At 44.1% G+C, this 23,066-nt stretch overlaps 1 protein-coding gene across 2 annotated transcripts in view; it reads left to right on the top strand.

Annotated features, from left to right (window-relative positions):
• The window catches only part of PRKCD (protein kinase C delta), a 65,564-nt gene that overhangs the window by 32,130 nt on the left and 10,368 nt on the right, over positions 1–23,066 (top strand). The window contains exons 4-13 of one of the 2 annotated variants that reach the window (XM_059716059.1): positions 9,634–9,790; positions 10,918–10,949; positions 11,508–11,593; positions 12,197–12,326; positions 12,663–12,763; positions 14,599–14,695; positions 15,201–15,331; positions 16,063–16,236; positions 17,323–17,414; positions 20,305–20,367. In XM_059716059.1, coding sequence (XP_059572042.1) covers positions 9,634–9,790; positions 10,918–10,949; positions 11,508–11,593; positions 12,197–12,326; positions 12,663–12,763; positions 14,599–14,695; positions 15,201–15,331; positions 16,063–16,236; positions 17,323–17,414; positions 20,305–20,367 — 1,063 coding nt within the window. Of the gene's footprint in view, positions 1–9,633; positions 9,791–10,917; positions 10,950–11,507; positions 11,594–12,196; positions 12,327–12,662; positions 12,764–14,598; positions 14,696–15,197; positions 15,332–16,062; positions 16,237–17,322; positions 17,415–20,304; positions 20,368–23,066 lie in introns of both variants that reach the window. The other variant, XM_059716058.1, reaches the window with a different exon arrangement.

Raw genomic sequence — 23,066 nt, 5'->3', positions numbered from 1 at the left:
TGGACTATCATGTAAGCCCTATGGCAAGCAATTCCAAATATATTGCTGCCCTTCAAATATGCATTGTAAATTATGTTGCAATGGAATGCTCCCAAATCTACTTGCAACATACACTGCTAAAAACCATGGGGAACTTCACAGCCATTTTAGGATAGAAAGCTACCACTGTAGCTATGTCTGATATAATTTCATTCAATTTTCAGTAATCAACAGTTAATGTTCCAGGACCCATTTAGTCTATGCACAGGCCAAATAGAATTATTCTTAGTAGGACATTTATGATTTACTCCCTGGCTTCCTAAGGTGTGAATTATTTACTTTAAAATTTCCACTCCTGCCCATGGATCAGGATATCTGGAGGGGAAGGATACTTTCTCTCAGTTTTCATAGAAGAAACTATCTGCCTGCAATCTTGTTAGTTTTAGTAAATACTGCATTATATTTTTCACAGATTGTTATTAGAATTGATGGACGCTGTTCCTTTTACCATGTGAACAGTATGCTCCATTGGGATGCACAGTATTTCATCTCCCCTTCTTGTAAAAGCCTTTGTTTTGAGAACAAATTTACTACTACCATATAGGAATTCCTTTTCAAACTTGTAGGTTGGGAACCCAGAAAATCAATTGGCAAAGTAGACCATGACCACAACCCAAAACTCTTAAAGGTAAAAGTTACAGTTCAAACAAATAATCAAAGACCAGGCAATTTAAAAAAATGCTTTTGAAGATTTTCTAACCAGGTAATATCCTTTTACATGTGAGCATACTATCTTTTGATGTTACAAGTAATTTCAGTTTAAAATCTAGAACTGAGTTTCTAACATCTTGTTTATATTTGCCACACTGCCTTAGCTAGCCGTACATTCCCCCCCCCCACCCCGCGCAGCATTTGCAGGATTGTCCCAGGCTGTTTGTAGATACTGTACACATACCATCCAGTGTAGAACTATTTGTTTCTCCCCACCTTCTTTCCTTCTTTTTAAAAAACCATCAAAAACTGCATTTTTTCCTGTAAAACAAGTCTTGATTTAAGAAAAAATGGGTAAAAGGGAGAAAAGGCAATACCATAAGGCAATACCATTGTAAAGATTTCAGTATTTATTAACAGTATAGCCAAGATTATAACACTTCACAATTACAAAACTTATAATGAAGTTATCAAGAACCAATAATTATTTTTGAAGAGGCAGAAATGTACACATATTTTGAAGACCTTGTTTTTGCAAATTGAAAAAAATATATAACAGTTGACAATAGTGCACTATTTGGTGCAACTCAACCAAAGATAAAATAATGTGATGCCTCTTTTAGCATAATTATGCATGTAAAAAGTGTTCTTGTTGCAACAAACAATATAAGCACAACATGACACATATAACAGAAGTTTTCATGTCATATTATGGGATGTGTAATAGGAGGCCAGACTGGCGAGACAGTATTCTCCTCAATGATTTGAAACTCAAAAAAAGAATCCTATAAAAAGTGGAAACTTGGTCATAGTATTAGGGAAGAGTATAGGAGTATTGCGTGTTATGCAGGGGGGCAGTTTAGAAAGGGCAAGGCACAATTTGAGATACAGCTGGCAAGGGACATAAAAAGCAATTAAAAGGGATTCTACAAATATGTCAAAAGGGAAGTCCAAAAGAAACCATAGGTCCCATATGGAATGTAGAAAGCAATGTAGTGACAGTTGAGGCAGAGAAGGCTGAAATATTTAATGCCATTTTTTACTTCAGTTTTCACAAATAGGGGCAGCTACTAGATGATGAGTGCAGTTGGCAGCAAAGATAAGGAAAGAGGAAAATAGCCTAGATTAAATTTCTTGGATTAGGAATTGCTTGGATTAGCAATGTTAGGGATTCCGTAGAGAAGCTAGATGCTTTCAAGTAAGGAGTGCCAGATGGGATACACCCTAAGGGCACGTCCCCATGAGCAGGAATGTGCATTTCCCTGGGGACAAAGAGCAGCAGCACATACTTGTACTGCTGCTAGTTGTCCCTGGGCATACCCTTGTACCCATGCTTTGGCATGCAGAAAATTGCCCTGGGTGGGGCAGGGGATGCTGGACCCAGCACCTGGCCTGGCCCAGCGGCCTTACCTGGGGTCCTGGGTGGTCTCCCAGGGCTGCAGCAGGAGAGATCTGGGTGTGCAGAGCCTGGCCAGCAGCTGGAGTGTGACTCTGGCCAGCCAGGCTTTGATTTTGGGTGGGTGGTGCACACTGCAGCCACATGCATCAAGCTGCTTTTTTTGGCATGTTTTTTGTTACACTGGGATCTCCAAATTAGCAGCATGGTGAACACATGCATGTGTGGTACACACAGTTTATGATGCCGCAAATCACACGTGCGCACTCATGGGGACGCCTCCTAAGGTACTGAAGCAATTGTCTGAGGTAATTTCAGAGCCATTGGCCTCTCTGAGAACTCATGGAGGTTGGCTAAGGTCCCAGATGACTAGTAAAGGGAAAATATAGTGCTCATCTTTAAGAAAGGGAACAAGGAAAATCCATGGAATTGCAGACCAGTCAGCCTGACCTCAATATCTAGAGAGATCAGGGTGCAGGTCCTCAAGGAATCCATTGTGATGCACCTAAAGGAAAACAAGGTGATCAGGAACAGCTAATATGGATCAACCAAGAGCAAGTTATTCCTGACCAATCTGATTTCTTTCTGTGATAAGGTGATAGGCTCTGTGAATGGCAGGTGAATGGCAGTGCACATGACATACCTTGACTTTAGTAAGGCTTGTGTCCAATGATATTCCCATTAACAAGCAAAGGGAAGACAGACTAGACAGAAGTACTGTAAAGTGCATACATAACTGGCTGGATCATCATACTCAACAAGTAATCATCAATGGCTCGATGTCTAGTTGAGAGGAGGTATCAAGTAGAGTTCCCCAGGGGTCTGTCCTGGACCTGGCATTAACATCTTCATTAATGATATGGACAATGGGATTAGGGTGCACGCTTAGCAAATTTGCAGATGACACCAAATCAGGTGGAGTCACAGATACTCTGGAGTGTAGGACCAGCATCCAGAATGACCTGAATAGACTGGAGAAATGGTCTACAGTCAATCAAAAGAGATTTAACAAGGACAGATACAAAGTCCTGAATTTAGGACAGAATAATTGCATGCATGACTATAGAGTGGGAAATGACTGGCCAGGCTTCAGTATTGCAAAGAAGGACTTGGGGGTGGAGTAGACCATGAGTTGAATATGAGCCAACAGGGTTCTCTTGTTGCCACAAACCTCCTTTCCTCCCCCCCCCAAAAAAAAAAAAAAGTCACTAACATACAGGGTTATATTAGCATGCATGTCCCTTGCAAATGAAAGGAAATGACTCTTCTCTGTTCAGTGCTTGCAGAGGGCCATCCCTGGCGGGGAGGGGTGTAAATCAGGGTGACCGCCCCAGGCCCCATGCTTTGCAGGGCCCCACAGACCATGCCATACAGGTCCTGCCACACGCCACTGCTGCTGAGCGCCACCAGCTCTGCCACCACTGCTGAGCACTGCCAGCTCCAGCCACACGCGCCTCCCCCCGCTGGCTCCCCCCCCCCAAACCCCCAAGCCCTGCACACCCCTAGGGATGTTGTGGAATCTCCATCCTTGGAAATTTTCAAGAGGAGGTTGGACAGACACTTGGCTGGGTTGATGTAATCAGGGATGATCCTGCCTCAAGGAGGGATCTGAACTAGATGACCTGGTGAGGTCCTTTCCAGCCCTGTATTCCTATGATCCTATGAATACAACATGTATGAAACAAAACCACGCACAAAACCTATGGTGCAACTATTTTGGCTGCTTACAGACATGAAAAAAAGAAAGTTGCATTACTTTAAGCTCAGTGTGCCCCTGCACTGAGTTCAGCACCTACCCAGAAAAGGCATCGCATTAGTTGGACCTCACTTGCCCAACATCTGTGTAAATCAGGCGCTTCAGTAGGGCTGTTTGGCGCTTTTATCTAATAGCTGAAGTGCCTGATCTATACAGACATTGTGAAGCCAGGTTGAACTAACATGCTGCCTCTTCTGGTAAAGTGCTGTTTTGTTTTGGTATTTTTTCATGCCTGTCAGCACCTTTTATCTCTATTGCCCCCCAAAATGACAATTTCATACTTTTTTGCAAAAAGAGTAAAAAGAAAAACAGTGGGAGGCAGGCTTTCAGAGGTTGTGCGCCATCAAACCAGGCAGGCTCTGTGGGATTCCTGGCACTTCAGTTGGGAGCCCCACATAGAAGCACTGAGCATGATGGCGTGCAACTGGACAGCTGGTGAGTGGGCAGAGGAGCTCCTGCCTGCAGGAGTCGGTGGTGAATATGGGTTTTGTGGGTGGGTGTGAGGTTTGTGGGTGGGTCCCCTCCCCCATGGCTTATAGTCCCTGATGCTGGTGGCAGCAGTAGTAGGCCATTGGAGCGCTAATGGCCCACAGCAGGCAGAGCCCATCCCCCCGGCAGCGCACGGCTCCTGTTGAATCCTGGTAGCTGTGTATGTTGGCACAGAGCCCACCTGGCCCAGCCCACTGGTGCGCACCTTTGGGCCAGACTGAGCTGGCTTCATGCAGCACATGGACTCCCAGCACTGCAAGCAGGATCTCCGCGCCATTGAGCCAGGCTGGACCAACTCCATGCCTCCACATGGGGCTTTCAGCACTCCAGTGGGGAGCCACACATGGCAACAAGGAGCCCACCTGGCCCAATTGCATGCAGACCAGGAGCCCTAGGGAGTCACATGCCTTCGGGCCAGGTGGGCTCCATAACTTCATGTACAGCTGCCTGCTTGAGTGCTAGAAGCCCCACATGGAGGCACAGAGCTGACCCAACCCGATGACGCACAGCTCTAGCTGAATCCCGGGAGCTGTACATGGTGACACAGAGCCAGCCCTACACTCCTTCAAAAACCCCTGCATGGACACCCCCCACAACAAAGCCCACACACACAAGCACATACCACATCCTTCATACAAACACCCCCAACCCCCACACGCACAATATACAAGAATAAGACTTTATTTTGGGCTATTATGCAATCACCTCTATATACACTGTGCAAACACATATAATCAAAACAAAAATATTTTAAAAATAAAATTCAAATATGTTATAGTAGATGTTTAATTTTTAGGATCTGATTTTTTTTCCAGGTTCCAAGATGTCAAACCCCACCCCGCCAAAGGAGTACTTCCAGGAGCAAGAAGGGAGGGGAAGATGGGGGAGGAGGGCACAGGACTTCCAGTGGCAGAAGTCAGGGTTTAGGGGCAGGACTTCTGGTTCCAAGATGATGATCAGGAGGTGGGGCACCTGTCAAGGGGTGGGGCTACCCTTGTGACTCTTGACAGCTCATCAAAAGTCATTAAGCAGCCCTTCAACTGAAATAATTGCCCACCCCTGCTCTAGATCAGTGTTTGTCAACTCATGGGTCACGACCCAAAAGCAGTTTGCAAAAATATTTCAAAGGGTTGTGTACTGCGGCTGGGCAGAGCAGTAGTGGGAAGGCACTTGCCCCTTCCAGCAGGGGAAGAGGGAGGGGGAGAGCTGCATGGCTGGACTGGTGGCACCAGGACCAGTGCCAGTGCCCGTGCTTGTGTGGGCGGGGCAGCTGGGAGACGCTGCTCAGGGTGCAGGAGGGGCCATGACTAGGCTGCCTGGTGTGGCACGGCACTTCCAGCCCAAGCCAGGGGTGGTGCCACAGGCCTTTCCTCCTCCCTTCCACCTGTGCTGGGATCAGACTTGTTCTGCTACTGCCCACATGAGCCGGAGCCACCACAGCCACAGCTCTCCAGCCTGAGCAGGACGGGGGCAGCTGGGAGCCCCTCTGGCAGGACTGGTGGGGGCAAGGGGCTGCAGGTCAGGAGTGAGGGACACCAGCATGGCCCGGGGGGCAGGGGACTGGGGGTCAGGCATTGGCAGGCCTGGGGGGTGTTGTTTGGGACAGACCATGGATCTTTGCAAATGGGTCCCAGTAGGAAAAAGGTTGGGAACCACTGCTCCAGATGATGCACGGATAACGTTGGAGCATGTTTTCTACATGTGTATCACTGCAGGCTGTTGCCACAGGGAACTGGTATAGCAGAATAGCTGCATGGTCCTGAGGAGCAGCTCCCCCTCCTCTTTTGAAGCTGCTGCAAATATGTTTATTCATACCCTTACTTCCTAAATCTGATCCTTCCAACCACTTTTTTTTCTGTCTGGATTGTGACTTGCATGCAGCGGGTTGAACTAGATGACCTCTGGAGGTCCCTTTCAGCCTTACTTTAAGATATCTATGATTTTGTCCCCACTTGAGCTTCTGACTCGCTCAACTCCTTGAAGTGTGGTTTTGTGGCATTTACATTGGAATGTTGAAATGTGCTGCACTTAAAATCTTATTCTGATTTACTCCATACCATTTTAAGGCAGTCTTAGCATCTAGGATACACTTGAGCAACAGCTACTGTTGAAACTTACCTTTGTACCTAAAGCATGACACAAAGAAAATGTCCCTGCCACAACAGTCTGATGTTCTGGGCAGCTTGGGCCAATGCTGTTTGCTTGTCTTTTAACCAGGGAGTCAGCTACGGAAGTTGATCTTTCTTAAATATAGATTTTGACATTGTTGCTGTGCTTGCAGATTCAAATAACATTAAGGAGGAGAGTCATGACTTTTATGAGCCATGAATTATGCAGGCAGCACACTGTCCTTGCAATATATAACCTATAAAACATAGAAACCTCAAGCTTTTGGTTATTGGATTGGCATCAGCCAATATGGTTGGTTAATCATCGGCTATCGGTATTGACCAAGAAAATCTTTATCGCTATGCCCCTACAACATTTCCAACTTAAGTAAGTAATTCATGCAGTGGTCTAATATTACCCCCAGGTCTCTTTCATTCATAGTGCTGGTCAGGTTGGTGTTGCCAGGCAGGTAAGTGTGGAGGGGATTGTTCATCCCCAGGTGGAGCACTTTACATTTCTCAATATTGAACTTCATCTGGTTCTGACTCGCCCAACTTGCCAGCCTGTCTAGATCTGCCTGTATTTATGTATCTTCAAGCATGACCATGCTTCCCCATAACTTGGTGTCATCTGTGAACTTAGCCAGTGAGCTCTTCACCTCCTCATCTAAATCATTGATGAAGATGTTGAAAAGTACAAGACCAAGCACTGACCCCTGCGGGACATCACTGCCCACTTCTCACCAAAATGACACAGATCCATTCATTAGGACTATCTTGGTCGTACCCTGCAGCTCTACCCACCTAACCATCTCACAGTTAAGCCACTCATCTTCCAATTTTCTCACAAGAACACCATGGGATACCAGATCAAAGGCTTTTTTAAAGTCAAGGTATACAATATCTACCAGCAAAGGACGTCCATTCCCACGCAGAGAAAGGGCAGCAGAAGGGATGGGAAGCCCTCCTGGCTAAACAGGAAAATCGCGGTCCTCCTTAGAAAGAAGAAAGAGGTGTACAAACAATGGAAGCTGGGGACAGGCCCCAAGGACGACTATACAACAATGGCCCACACTTGTAGGGAACAAATTAGAAAGGCTAAGGCGGCAACTGAACTTAGATTAGCAACGGGAATCAAGGACAACAAAAAGTTCTTTAGGTGCATAGGGAACAAGACGAAGGCAAATGCGAGTGTGGGGCCACTGCTCAACGATTCAGGACAGCTGGTTACTGACACTCGGGAGAAAACTGAACTGCTGAATGACTACTTTGCCTGGGTGTTTCACCAGGCCACAGGGAGAATCATGCCAGATGGGGTATAGAATAAGCAGGGCAGAAATGACTACCTCCCTACTGTTGCCGTAGTACTGGTGTGTGATCAATTAAAAAAATTACACAGATATAAGTCAGCAGGACTGGATGAACTCCATCCGAAGGTGCTGAAGGAGCTATCCGACGTCATCATGGAGCCCCTGGCAATATAGTTACAAAACTCATGGTGCTCTGGAAAGGACCCTGAGAACTGAAAGAGGCCTAATGTTGTGTGCATCTTCAAGAAGGGGAGGAGGGAGGACTTGCTGGGGTCACCTGACCCCACCTGTCTTTCCTGCCTGGTGCAGGGGGCTGGACTCTATGATCTTCTGAGGTCCCTTCCAGGCTTACAATCCATGAATCTATGAATAAGACCAGGGTAGAGTAGTAGCAGTGGACTATGTACTATGGTTCTACACTATATTTAAAACATTCAGTGTACTCAGCAGTAGGAAAACTGTTAAGAAAAAAAGCCTTGTCATATGCAGTGACAGTAATGTAACTTGGGCAAGCAGGGCACCAGTGGCATCCAGGCCCCCACTTACTGGGGATATCATAATGGCAGCTCCCCTTGGAGTCTATGCTACTGCAGCAACAGCAACTCCATGCCATGCCTATAGCAGTAGCAGACAGTGCAGGGACTCCACACTGCTTCTGTAGTAGCAACAGTCCCTCGGGCAGGTAACATAAACCACTCTGCCTGCTCCCCCCTCAATTCCTATCAGGGTTTTGCCCAAGTCTCAGCCCTCCCCCACCCCCACCTCCCAGCAGGGTTATGCCTAGGGCACAAAACCTCCTAGTTAGTCCTCTGTGCAGTGAAACTATTTCTTTAACAACTACTTTTACTACTGTATACAGGTTTAAAATGTGATACAAAAGAGTTTCTATCAGAAAGAGGTGTTATAAGTTAACCATTCCATCCTCCTTTCCATCCTACCCTGCTGTAGGTGTCCAAAGAAGTGCAGATCAAAAGCATAGATACTTTTGAAGTGTGTGTATATTAGGGCTCTGTGAAGCTTCAGTTGCTGATTTGATCTGGAGGAGATTTGGCCTGATTCAGCGTCCGAATCTGAATCAACTCAGGAGACCCTTTGATTTCTCCAAATCAATTCGGAATTGGAAGCCTCCAGATTGATTCAGAGAAATTCAACAATTTGGCCATAGACACATCTTTATATGTTTTTTCTATGTACCTCAAGGTACCAGGCACCCCATGAACGCTGAGATGGCAGGGCAGATTGAGTGTCCTATGGGAGTGTGGGGAGTCCCCCACACGCTCAATGGCAGACCCGGAAGTGGACCAGAAGTACTGGTCCACTAAATGTACTGAGCCCCCTGGCTCAGCAACTGGTGCCTCCTGGGTCTGGGGGGGGGCATCCGGGGTCCCCCTGTGGCTGATCGCTGAGCCAGGGGGATGTGAGGGGAGGGGGGTCCCCTGCACACTTGGCAGTGGACCAAGAAGTGGACCAGAAGTCCCCCCACGGTCCCATGGGATGCTTCATCCTCCCCACCATCTCAGCATTCACAAGCTGCTCCTGGTACCTCAAGGTACATAGAAAAAACATATAAAGCTGTGTCTGTGGCCAAATCGTTAATTCTCCGAATCAGAATCAAATCTTCAGATTCAGATTCAGCTGAATTGAATCAGGACAGTGATCTGAATCAGCGAATCAAATCGCTGTCCCCCGAATCAGGCTGAATCCAAATCGAATAATGCCCGCTTCACACACCCCTAATGTAGATGTGTTTGCATGTGCACAAAACTACAAAATGTTTGCATGAAACTAACCGTATGATTTGGGGAGGGGTAAAATACTTGTTTGCACTACAACTTATTGTAACTTTTTAAAGTTTTTTTTTTCTTTTTTTTGTTTTCACCCTAGATTGCAAACAGTCAATAAGTGAAGACGAAGGGACGGTAACTATAAATAGAAGAGGAGCTATCAAACAGGCTAAAATCCACTACATCAAAAATCATGAGTTTATTGCCACCTTTTTTGGACAGCCTACATTTTGCTCTGTCTGTAAAGACTTTGTTTGGTAAGAGAGAAACTGTATTTGTAAGTGCATGTTTATTTTGTCTTTGGAAAACCTATAAAACAATTTCAGAAGAAATGAGAATTGATTCATTTTGCAACATTTTCCATCCATAGCTGTGGTTCTTTATTGCATGTCTCTTACATGGACCAGATTCAGACATTACACTTTTACCAGTATAAGTGATTGGAAACCAGTTTATACCTGTAAAAGAACAGAAGTTTGGCATGCATAGACTGATTTTTAAATGGCAGAACCCGGTCTAAGATTTACTTTCCCCCCACCGAAGGGCGAATGTGTGTTCTCTTTGCCACCCATCTAAATGCTTCGTACAGAAAACCACATAACTTGGATCGATTCTGCCTCAGGTTCATGCAGCATGAACAAAAGTGCTGTCGTATGTAAGGGCACACGTAGGGAGCCTGCTCCAACACACTGGAAATGCAGAATCATGGGGATACATGTCAGAGCAGACTTGATTAATCAAGTCTGTTGGAGCATGTAAATTGACTCGCTCTGGCAGCCTTGCATGTCACATGTATCAGTGGTGCAACGCACCTCCATGCGAAGAAAATGGTGGTGGTGTGCTTTGAACTTAAACACATTCAATGTGCTTAAGTTCAAAGCACGCTGCCACCATTTTCTCAGCGTGAGGACGTGCTGCACTGCTGATACATGTGATCCACAGGCACTTTTAATTAGCACAGCTCGCTAATTAAAAGTGCCCGGCGCCATGTCAGAAACGCATGTAAAAATGCCCTAAGATCCCTAGCCATAATTCTGACATAACATGAGGTCGGAATTTAGAATTGGATCCTGATCCACTGAAATAACTGACAGAATTTCCACTGACTTCTGATGGAACAAGAGTTAGCCCTTAATTGGCAAAATCTTCTTCCCAAAGGAGTAAAATTGATCTGACCTTACTCAGATTTAAGACAGTGTGATAGGAAAGGTTTGAAGATGGTTAGAGAAGAAGCTGGATCCTTTTATGTATATGGTGCATTTCAAATAAGAGAACCTGGACTGAAAATGTATCAGGTTAACTATTTTTTTTAAGCTTGATTGTGTAATATGGGAAAACCACATACAAAATCTTTGTGATTGTTTTTAATGGTTTTGTTTTTCAGGGGACTCAACAAGCAGGGATACAAATGTAGGCGTAAGTTGTTTTCGCACATTTTGTGACAGTGACAACTTTATATACTTAATTGTAAATAAGTAATATTAAACATAAATGATATATTGTATAGACATTTATATTGTATAGACATTTATCAGACATGGTGCATAATCAGCTGTTTTAAACAATTGGGATATGAAATATAAAAATATAACCTCCTATACAACACTCTATAGTTAACTGTCAAATAATTAAGTTGAAGTAGAGCTTCATGTACCATCATATATGGTAAAATCCCAGGTGCCAAAATATTTTGTTACCAAAATTAAAAATTGTAGTAGTGTTGTATTAATTCTATTAGTGGTATCAGGAGAGAGGAGAGAGATTCAGGGTTTTAAAGGCAAGAAATATTTTCCAAAAAAAGAAATAAGAAGTCCATACCACTTCCTTGCTTAGAGTAACTTTACCTGAAGAATATGGATTAATAATTGTAAGAAATGAATGCATATTTCACATTAGAATTGTGTAAAGATGAACAGCTGGCCTTCTCTATCTGTTTACTGACTATATTCTATTTCCTATTCATTTCTCTCAAAGAATGTAATGCTGCTATTCATAAGAAATGTATAGATAAAATCATTGGGAGATGTACCGGTACCGCAGCCAACAGCAGAGACACAATGGTAAATGATAAAAATCTTGAAAACTCTTCATAAATGTGGAAGAAGTTAGATGAAAACAAAAAGGTCCATTGTGGGGGGTATTTTACTGTAAAACCTTGTATTTTATGTAGATGGAACTTGGATGAAACACTGGAAAAAGAGCAGTTAAAATCCCTTTATACAATGTTTTTTTCAAAGTGAAAGATCTAGTTAAGGCTTTGATGAATTATACAGTAATAGGTTTTAAAATCCAAAATGGCCCAGATTTGTTGACTTTGGGGTTTTTTAGCATGTCCTGCCTGGGCTGGGATGAAAGTTGGGGTGAAATGAAATTCTGGCTCTTCCTGCATGGAACCTGAACTTGTCCTATGGTATTATATCATTCTTTCAGTCAAAATGTTGAGGGTCAGCAGGTGTCTAGTTTGCCCTGGCTAAACACATGTTTCAACCAGACTGAGCATATTAAGTTTCTTCAGTCTGTGCACTTAAATTAGTTTTCATTTTTGGCTTATTTCTGAATGCTTTTTAATTTTGACTTAAATTTCAAAGCCACTCTGTTTTATAGATGAAACAGATCAGCTACCTAATGCTTGACAAGATTTGTGTGTGTAAATATGCCTTCAGTTTCAGAAGGAGCGCTTCAACATTGACATGCCTCATCGATTTAAAGTTAACAACTACATGAGTCCCACCTTTTGTGATCACTGTGGCAGCCTTCTCTGGGGATTAGTTAAACAAGGCCTAAAGTGTGAAGGTATGTTAGGAGCCTCAGTGCTGCTTAAGTCTCTGTGACTGGGGAAGGGTAAAAGAATTGCTGGAATGTTTTCCCTAGGAAATGAAGGCATAACTTCAAACCACCAGAGTTTTGCCTCCCAAATCCGGTTGTAATTTGGACAGCTTTAATTTGCATTGTAATTTTATTAAAGATTATTAAATTTTGATTAAGAGTAATATACTCATATCCCAACTCAAGTCTATTTAAGTTTCTGAACAGCCTAAAACGAATGAATAAAATGTTCATTTGTAAGAGTTTTAATGTTGAACTGTGTTTCTTATAAAAATCATATTTGTGAATTTCCTTGCCTTTTAGAATGCTGGATGAATGTGCACCACAAATGTCAAAAGAAGGTAGCAAACCTCTGTGGAATCAACCAGAAACTCTTAGCTGAAGCTTTAAATCAAGTTAGCCAGGTATGTTGTATCATTCAGCTATAAGTAAGCGCTCAAATGAAGCATGGCTGGTGAGTGTGTTTCCTCTTCTCCCATTTTGGTCACAAAAAAGATTATAGGGCTGGGGCTGGTCAGTGTAAGTAGCGAAGGTCATTCTGAGGCATAAAAGGGGAACTGTCAGGTCAGTGACAGCCTAAAATTGAAGTCTGGTGGAAATCAAAAGAGACCAGAAACATTAAACTGACATTTCTATTAGACACTTCCCACAGTATTTGCAATCAGAAGTTTCATCAGTCAACATGAGGCTGGGCAGAAGTTTATTTTCATTGGCCAAATAGAGTGAAATGTGAAAATGAGGATACATGATGAAAAACAAAATAGATTTTTCAAAACTTTGTTATTAAGAAAGACTGCAACTTTTTCACATTAGAAAACAGAAATTTTTCCCCGTAATTTTTAGCTTATGAGAGGCTTTTGTTCTGAAATCAGTGTGCCCCGTGTTAATTTGATCTCCTTCCTCTGATGGTTAATTTGGTTATTGTAGTGGCCCTGGATGCTGATTTTCATTAACAGCTGAAGATCCAGGCACCAGTAATAAAATAACAGCAAAGCTGGAAGACACGGAACATGTGCTTAGAGCAGGGACAGGCAATTATTTTGGGCAGAGGGCCGCTTACTGAGTTTTGGCAAACCATCGAGGGCTGCATGACAGGCAGCCAGGGGCAGATAAATATTAATTTTCTAAATTTTTTAGGGGCCCTGTGGGCTGGATAGAATGGCCTGGCAGGCTGAATGTGGCCCACAGGCTGCATTTTTTTGTCCACCCCTGACTTAGTGACATGAACAAACTTGAAGAACTCAGTCTCAGGTTATATTTTCTAAACTTGCAACATAATAGTTATTTTTTAAACATAGTAAAAGACTCTGTAAACATAGTAAGACTAGTAAAACATTTTTTTAATTAAATAAAAAGCTCAAGTTAAAGTAAAATTAAATACTTTGATATTCCAGGGAACTGGAAACACAAAGTTGCTAACATGCTAAATATCAATATCCTTGTATTTTGTGTCTAAAACCACAATAAATCCTGTAATTATTCCTCAAGTAATCTCTCATCCAAATTTTCCTTTTCTTCGCTATCATTAAAGCTGTCTTGTTAATGAAGTTTTGAATCTAGAACTCTTAAGGGGTAGCAGCAGCAGAAATTATAGTGTAGAGCAGACGTGTTAAATGCACCAGATGACTGGCACGGGACCAGTCCATGGACTGAATGAACATTATGGGGCCAGCCCCACAGGGCCCCTGGACCTCACCCTGTCCTGCCTATGCTAGATCTAGCACCCATGGCACTTGCTTTCGCCACTTCAGGACTGTGCTGCACGTGACACCCACTGTGGACAGATTTGGACATAAGCCGCATACAGTACACACTTTGGCTGATCTGGGGCAAACGCCATAGGCAACATGATCTGCTGATCTACTAGATCTGCTGGAGCAGGCACTACATGCAGCGGCACCCTGAGGACCCACAGAGCCCTCCCTTCTTCTCCCCACATGCTGCATCCAGCATCTGTTTTGCTGGTCCAGGACATGTGCTACACACAGCACCCAGCTCAGACCAACTGGAGTGGGCACAGCATGCAGCTTGTATCCTGGACCAACCAGAATGGATGCCATATGTGCTGCAGTCCCAAACTAGCTGGAGTGGGTGCCATTGGCACTGAATCTGACATGTGGCGGGGGTCCCAGACTGGCCCCATGCAAGGCCAGCACTAAAGGCCGTATCTTTGACACCACTGGTGCAGAGCATTCAAGCATTTAAACTCATGTTTTAATTTAGTTTATTTTCTTTACAGAAATCTACTAGAAGATCTGATTCTGGACCTGCAGAAAATGTTGGTATTTACCAGGATTTTGATAAGAAACCCAAAGCTTTGGGTGGAGACACAACAGGTGAGAATAAAGCCCACAATATTTTCCTCTAATTGTTGATAACTATATCAATGAAAATTGTAGTTCAGGTAGTCAATGAAAGTAATTCTCCCTACATGAAAGTGAGAAATTGTATCTGAGTTACTATTGCTGTATGTGGGACACAAAGTTCCATATTTTCTAGCAAAATAGCAATTTTAACATAGAAAGATTTTTATAATCTCCAAACAGCACCCATGACAATCTTATGCTGTCTCTTTCATGATTATAATTGATGCCCAAGGCCTTTGATACTGTAAGTGCTATAATAGGGAACAACTTACTCTAGATTAGGTAGTAAAATTCCAACATTATGAACTGTCCTTGAATATTTCAACTTCATTATAAGGCCTTCATCCTCTTCTTATGCTTACATTCACCGGTGTAAGGTGACTGAATTGTTGACTTCTGAGTGCTGAGATGCCTAGCTGTTGGAATCTGTCATGTACATGATGTTGAATTTTAAAATCAATGTTTGAATTAGCAGATAACAGCGAGTATGATAAGCTCTGGGAGGGAAGCACACCAAAAACAACTGTGCGACTTACCAGCAGGAGAAAATTCAACGTAGACAGTTTTGCCTTCCAAAAAGTGCTAGGGAAAGGAAGCTTCGGAAAGGTATGTAATGAATGTGCAGAACTTAAGGTGGTTGCAAATGTTTGAAACTACAGATTTTTGTTGAGAGAATTTCACTGACCTTTTCTCTTAATGTTGTTGGGATGGAATGTGACCCTCTAAAGCTAAGGTATCAAGATCCCCTCTACCCCTGCACCCAACCATAAGCAACAGCAGAACAAAAGTAAAATAGCAACAGACCACAAGTACTTTTGGAATCACAGAATACACAGTAACCCATTGTCCTTTCTAGATTTCTTCCTTAATAGCCAAAAAAGTAAATCAATTTTTATTCTTCAATATAAAATACTTTGTCCCCATATACACTTTCAAATAATAGCCAGGGATCACCGCAGTGCAGTGGAACTGAGCTCTGTGCTAGCCTGTATAGATCAAGGAGGAGATACTCTTCACATGGCTAGCAGGTCTGGTTTCACAGACATAGTGGACAAACTTTTCTAATGAATAGGTTCCATGTCCTCTTCACCAGTCTTTGAGTTCAAGAGGCATTACAAAGAAGTTTGCCTGTTTGTCCAATGTAGATTTCATGCTTGCCAGTTCCTAAAGTGAATGCCCACACCAGACCCAGGAGCTCTGTTTTTGGGCAATAATAATTTTATTTTCATTGCCGCACCTCCTTCAAATGGCTTCTTCTAAAATTTTCTTCCACTGAGAGCTACAACAGCTTAGTTAATGTTTTTTATGTGTGTTCTTGATTATTCCTGGTTTTGCAGGTTCTGCTTGCTGAACTGAAAGGCAAGAATGAATTCTTTGCTATTAAAGCTCTTAAGAAGGATGTGGTACTAATTGATGATGATGTGGAATGTACCATGGTTGAAAAGCGAGTCTTAGCACTTGCATGGGAGAATCCATTTCTTACACACCTATATTGCACATTTCAGACTAAGGTACAGTGCATATTAAGCTTTTTGTCTTTGTGGGAGTACTGTTATTAGCAATGCAGTAAATTGGATAAGTGACATTTGGCCTCCCTACAAGAAATGTGTTTTTTTGTCTTGAACTCGATATAATAGTTCACACAAAGTTGGTGCAAAGTGCCACTATATCAAGATGACAGGATTAGATCAGAACTACATCTGCAAAGCCTGCAGAATGATGAGATTTAAGTGTTTGTTACATTAACCTCTGATTTTATTCTGGATGGGATTAAAATTATTTATGCTATCATCAAGGGAAGTACAAACAGAAAGTCCATTTAAATTTGTATTCCAACAAAGTCTGGCAGCACATGAACTACAAGAATGAAATGGCACAGAGCTCACTACACCTATAGCAGTGCTGCCCATCCTTTTGGCCCCACAGGCTGGATGACTAGCACAGGATTAGTCTGTGGGCCAGATAGCCCATCAGCCTAATTCAGTGTGAGGGGCCAGTTTGGTGTATGGCTCCAGCCCTGCGCACCAGGTCAAGCCTGGTCCTACACACCAAATCCCCTATTCCACCCCATGGACTGGATTCAGCTCCCGACCTGTGCACCAGATTGGCCCAAGCTCCACACAGTGGATCCATCCCCAGCTCAGCAGTCCTGACCCCTCACACCAAATCAGGCCCCAGCTGAGGCCCTGTGCCATAGCACTCCACGCCCTAGCCCCACATTCAAGGCATGTCATCTGGCCCTCAGGTTTTGAAAGTTTGGCAACAAGGGAGTGGTGGCAGTGTTAGCTGCCACCATTCCCCCTGCAGCCACATTTTCAGACCTATAAAGAGGCCAGGGGACAGATGACATGACTATGGGCTAGATTTGGCCCATGGGCCAGAAACTGAGCACCACTGATCTATAGCAATGGGAACTCTAGTGAGAGTGTTAGTAAGAGGCTAATACTTGAACATAATGTGGGAAGTCAGACTCTTCCATAACAGCAGTATGCTACCCCCTCATGTCCCTTGTATGCTTTTTGGGACAGGAGGGAACATGTTGTGGCTAAAGGTATATAAGCAAAGTAACTTTGTGTTCTCTTCTGGTTTGTAAATAGGATCATCTGTTCTTTGTTATGGAATTTTTGAATGGGGGAGATCTGATGTTCCATATACAGGACAAGGGGCGCTTTGATCTCTTCAGAGCAACGTAAGTCCCAAACCAACAAGGTCCTTATTGAAAGGAATTCTGCCTTGTTAAATGACATTTTAAGAAAAGATACATATATGCCTAAATAAATCTTGGGCCAGTGGTGCTCAGGGAAACTTACAGCTAACCTGTGGCATGGTGGTTACAGCTCTGTGCTGGGAAATCAGAGTGGTAGGTTCAAACCCCCTCTTGGTGATAGAGGCTTTGAACCTGGGTCTCTTGTTTCCTGGGACAGTTCATTTTATCACAGCTTTTCCCTAAAGCACAGTGTATAAACTCTTTGATGCTGCCAATAGAAAGGCTATCCAGAACATGTGCTTTTCTTATGCAGTAAAATAGTGAGATTCTTTTTTCCTTAAATGGATAACTTGGTATCTTAAAGATAATATAGTAAGTAATAAAATAACTCAGATCAGGCAAACCATATTTGATTTTACAGAATGTATAAAGCTGGAAAGCAGGGACTCTTCCTTACCTAGAATCTGGAACCAGTCCCTACTGCTGATTTTGAACATGGGGAAGGGGGCAGAATGTTTTGAAAATAAATTTGAATTCTGCAATCCTTCTAGGAGCAGTTAAATCATCTTTGAGGTGCCTCAGTCCTTTTTAAAGGGACTGCATAGCCATTGTCATATGGATATTTTACTATTTTTGTCACATTCTGCTCCTACCACATGGATTAGGAATTCTGGTGATTACATATTTTTACTAGGCCTGTGCGCGTAGGGAACTATTCAATTCGGGTTCAGATTTGGCCGATTCTGACGCCAGCAATTTGATTCAGGGCTCCGAATTGGTTTCCCGCTTTGATTCAGCCAAATTAGCTCTGAAGCTTTGGAGCCAATTCGGAGATTCAGCCATAGGGTATAATGGGGAATCAAAGAAATATCTATAACTTTGTTGTTTTCTCTCCAATTGGGATGAAACTTGCAGGGGTGATAGCTTCTGCTGACAGCATGTAGCCTGCTAAATTTCAAGGAGATCGGTGCAGGGGTTTGGGGGAAACTGCACCTCAAGATGGAGACAAGCAAAACTCATGACACGGGTAACACTGTGTGTTAAGGCACAGTAGGATGAAAGCTGCAGACTTGCTAGCCCCTGCTGTGGCCACGAAGCCTGCCAGCTGTCAAGGAGATAAGTGCAGGGGCCCTGCACCCCTAGCTGCTGACAGGCATAACTCATGACATGGGTGCTTGTGCAGCTGACTGTCTCTGTCTTGGGGCAGTTGATTGTCTGTATTGATTATTTCCTCTCCTTAGTCTGTGGTTTTGTAAGTGTTAATCCTTGCTCATTAACTCGTTATCTAGTAGCTGCTAGCTAGCTTCTGTGTATTGAGCTAGTCTTTGAGTGAATCATGATTGATTGGTAACACAGTAGCTTAGCAGCCAGGCCTGCAGTAGTCCCCCCACCCCCTTCCCCCTATGCCCCAAGACAGACACAGTTGCACAAGCACCCATGTCACGAGTTTTGCCTGTCAGCAGCCAGAGGTGCAGGGCCCCAGAACCCAGAAGCCCCTGTACCTATCTCCTTGACAGCTGGCAGGCTTTGTGGCCTCGGCAGGGGCTAGCAGGCCTGCAGTTTTCACCCTGCTGCACATTAACACACACAGTGTCACCCATGTCACGAGTTTTGCTTGTCCACAGCTTGAGGTGCAGTTTACCCCAAACTGCTGCACCCATCTCCTTGAAACTTGGCAGGCTTTGTGGCCTCAGCAGGGGCTACCATCCCTTCAGTTTTGACCCTACTGTGGTTGAACACATACACGTGATATCAGTTTTGCTTTCAAGAATTTGGGGTGCAGTTTCCCCTGCTCCTGTCTCCTTGAAACTTGGTAAGTTTTGTGGCCTCAGTAAGAGCTACTATCCCTGCAGTTTTCACCCCACTGTGGCTTAGCACACACGCATGACATGAGTTTTGCTTTCAGAACTTTGCTTTCAGAAACCCCTACACCTATCACCTTGAAACTTGGCACATGTCATGCTCTCAGCAGAGGCTACCATCTCTGCAAGTTTCATCTGAATCATCCAAACGAAAACAGTTATAGATATTTCATTGCTTCCCCGTTATACCCTATGGCCAAATCTCTGAATCTTTTCTGAATCAATTCAGAAGCTCCGAATCGATTCAGAAAGCCTAAAGCTTCCAGCGATTTGATTCAGATTCGTAGATTTGGCCTCTGTATCATCTGAATCATCTCTGAATCTGAATCATGATCCGAAGCTTTGCACAGCCCTAATTTTTACCCATCTGAGAAATACAGAATATAAAATGAAAAGACAGATTCCCACTTCAAGTCTGGATCATTATCTACGGCCAACCTGGACTGCTACATGTGCCCCTACTAGAATCCAAACACTTTGCACCTTCCTATCCAGTGTTACAATTTTGACCATGTCAGAAAATCACTTCTCCACTTCCTCCAGTTTTAAGACCTATAATTTTTTTTGCTACTTCTCATTCTTATTTCACAGCACTAACTGCCGTTCTTAATCATTGCCATGCTTGCTTTCCTCTTCAGCCCTGAAAAAAAACCGCTTTGTATTCAAAAGCATGGCCAATTTTATCCCAGCTAGGTAGTTTGTCCAATAAAAGATATCACCCAAAATATCCTTGCCTCTTGCATAATTCCTGGACCATCACAGCTACAAGATCACTCAAATACTGTCGTATGCAATACTCAATACATCCATAGTGCAGGTACAGGGTAATGGTATAAAACAAGAATGCAAGGTTTATATTGCAAATATTTAAGAAAATGTACAGTAAAATGAAAATGTACAGTACTTTTTTGTCTTGATTATGGAGACCTTTTTGCCAGTTCCAATTATTATGTAGAATTTTATTTTTTTAACTAAGCAAGGCAACTTAAAGAGTTGTTGTTCTATTCCAGATTTTATGGAGCTGAAATATTATGTGGCTTACAGTTCCTTCACAGCAAAGGCATTATTTATAGGTAAGTGTTGAATGCGTCTGATATGGGGCCTGAGCTTTGTATATCTCTTGAGTTAGTAGATTTAACTGACAGGTAGAACATATTACAAATAAGTTTTCTATTACAGATTTGATTTTATTATAGTTTGAAACTAATATATAACTGGTTTCTTGTGTTTTCCCACTAGCAACAAAAATACTAAAATGTTACTCATATTACACACAAAGATCTTTATTTCACATTAGTTGCTGCCAAGCACAGTATTCAGATTTCAATATTTCATCTTCTTTTGCTGGCTACGGAAATTGTGGCTGGACTAAGTGACCTCTAAAAGTTCTTTCCAGCCCTTCTTTTCTATGATTCAATGAACCTCTGTTTTTCTTGTTCTTTGTGAAAAGGCTCTGTGTTGCTGCCTAGATTGTAAATTAATCCAGAAATCAACTTTCATATCTTGATGTTGTACAGCTATATGATACTATGGGCACTGTTGCACCGAGTTTCTTGCCACTGTATCCTGCCACCGTTGCACCAAGTTTCTTGGATATTTTGAGAGCGTTACTAACAAATTTCTGAACAGGGAAGGGGGGAGGGTGATTTGAGCAGTATTAAGAAGGCTTTTCGGAGGGCAGGAGGTATAGTTTACAGTTGGCCATGAGAAGACATTGGAAGCCATATAAGGAAGCCTATTGTTTCTAGAGTTTCTAGAATTTGGGGGCCTCTCAGCTTAATGCAGGTGTTGGCAAAATATGGCCCATGGGCTGGATCCAGCCCACCAGGCCATTCTATCTGGCCTATGGGGCCTCTCCAAAAACAATTATTACCAGCCCACATCTAACCCTCTGAAAGCCAGCAGGAGGTAGACTTTCAGAGGGTGTGCCCCATTGGACCAGGTGGGCTCTGCTTCCACCTCCATTGGGTTCCTGGCACTCCAACTGAGAGCCCCAGGTGGAAGCACCAAGCACGACAGTGTGCAACTAGACAGCTAGTGATTGGGGAGGATAGCTCCTGCATACAGGAGGTGGGGGTGGTATTTGTGGGTGCGGGCAAGGTTGGGGCTTGTGGGTGGGTGTGGGCCCCCCTGCCATGGCACACAACCCCCACTGGCAGCAGCAGCAGTAACAAGTCCTCGAAGCCCTCGCAATGCTCATGGCCTGCTGTAGGCAGAGCCCCTTGGCAGTGCATGGCTTCAGCTGAATCCCAGGAGCTGCACGTGGTGGCACAGAGCCCTCCTGGCCTGGCCTGCTAGTGTGCACCTTCGACCCAGACCAGGCTGATTCAGTGGCAACATGCAGGGATCCTGGCATTGCAGGCAGGAGCCGTGCACCAGCTCCATGCCTCCACGTGGGGCTTCCAGCACTCCCAACAGGGAGCTGGACTTGGCGGCACAGAGTCCACCTACCCCAATGGTGCATGACTCCCTGTGGCTCCTGGTCCACGTGCCATTGGGCCAAGCAGGCTCCCTGCCTCCATGTGTGGCTTTCCACTGGAGTGCTGGAAGCCCCATCAGGAGACATGGAGCCAGCCTGGCCTGATGGAATGTAGATCCCGCCTGCAGTGCTAGGAGCCCCATTTGCTGGCACAGCGCCAGCCCAGTCCAGCTGGAAGATGCATGCCAATGGGCCAGGCTGGGTTGGCTCTGTGCCACCATGTGCAGCTCCTGTGATTCAGCCAGACCCATGCGCTGCCAGGGGGCTCTGCCTGCCACAGGCCAGAAACATCCTGAGGGCCTACCACCTGCTGCTGAGGCTGCTGCCAGTGGCACCATGGCAGGGGGGAAGGCGCATTTGTGGGAGGGTACACCCACCCACAAACCCCACACCCACTCATACACACCTCCACACCCTCCTCACAAAACCCACAAACAGTCCACATCCCCCTGACAACCTTCCCACAAATCCCATACCCTCCCAAACCCCACACCTACCCAGACACACCCACAACCCTTCCCAATCCTCCTGCAAAACCCCACACACTCCCACACCCCTTCACAACCCCCCCCACACAACCCCCCACAAATCCCACACATACATACCCCACATACAACCCCCATAGACAGTATATAAAAATAAGACTTTATTTTGAGCTATTATGCTACCACCTCTATGTACACTATGGAAACGCATGTAAATCAGGACAAATATATTTTTTGAAATAAAATTAAAATATGTTCTAGTGGATGTTTGATTTTTAGTATATGATTTGTTTTTTTCTGGTTACAAGCTGGCAACCCACCTGCCAAAACAAGTACTTTTGGGGGAAGTGGTGGAGGGAAATGGGGGACGGGATGGGACTTCTGATGGCAAAGTTAGGGGTGAGTCTTCCGGCCCCAAGATAGTGATTAGGGAGCGGGGCTCCTGTCAAGGGGTGGGGCTTCCCTTGCAGCCTTCGACAGCTCACCAAAAGTCGTTAAGCAGCCCTCCAGCCAAAATAATTGCCTACCCCTGGCCTAATGCATCTCTCCCTCATGCAAACTGTTCTCCATACATTAGAGGGTATGAGAAGTCCAAGGTACCTGTTTCCCTAGTCATTTTTCCTTCTGTGAGTTATTCTCTTCCTCACCCTCCCACAAAAAAACTGCTTATTGGCAGAATTATACCAGGATGCAGTCACTGCTGTAATTCCCTATGGCAATGTCCTTATTCAGCAATAAGACTATTTTTTCCCAGTTTAACTTCTGTTGCACTCAGATGCTTAAACTAAACCAAAAAAGTCACTTTTTT

The sequence above is a fragment of the Alligator mississippiensis genome, chromosome 12 (genome assembly GCF_030867095.1).
Source record: "Alligator mississippiensis isolate rAllMis1 chromosome 12, rAllMis1, whole genome shotgun sequence".
Classification (NCBI taxonomy): domain Eukaryota; kingdom Metazoa; phylum Chordata; order Crocodylia; family Alligatoridae; genus Alligator; species Alligator mississippiensis.
The sequence above is the reverse complement of the archived record's forward strand: the minus strand, read 5'-3'. Positions and strand labels throughout refer to the sequence as shown.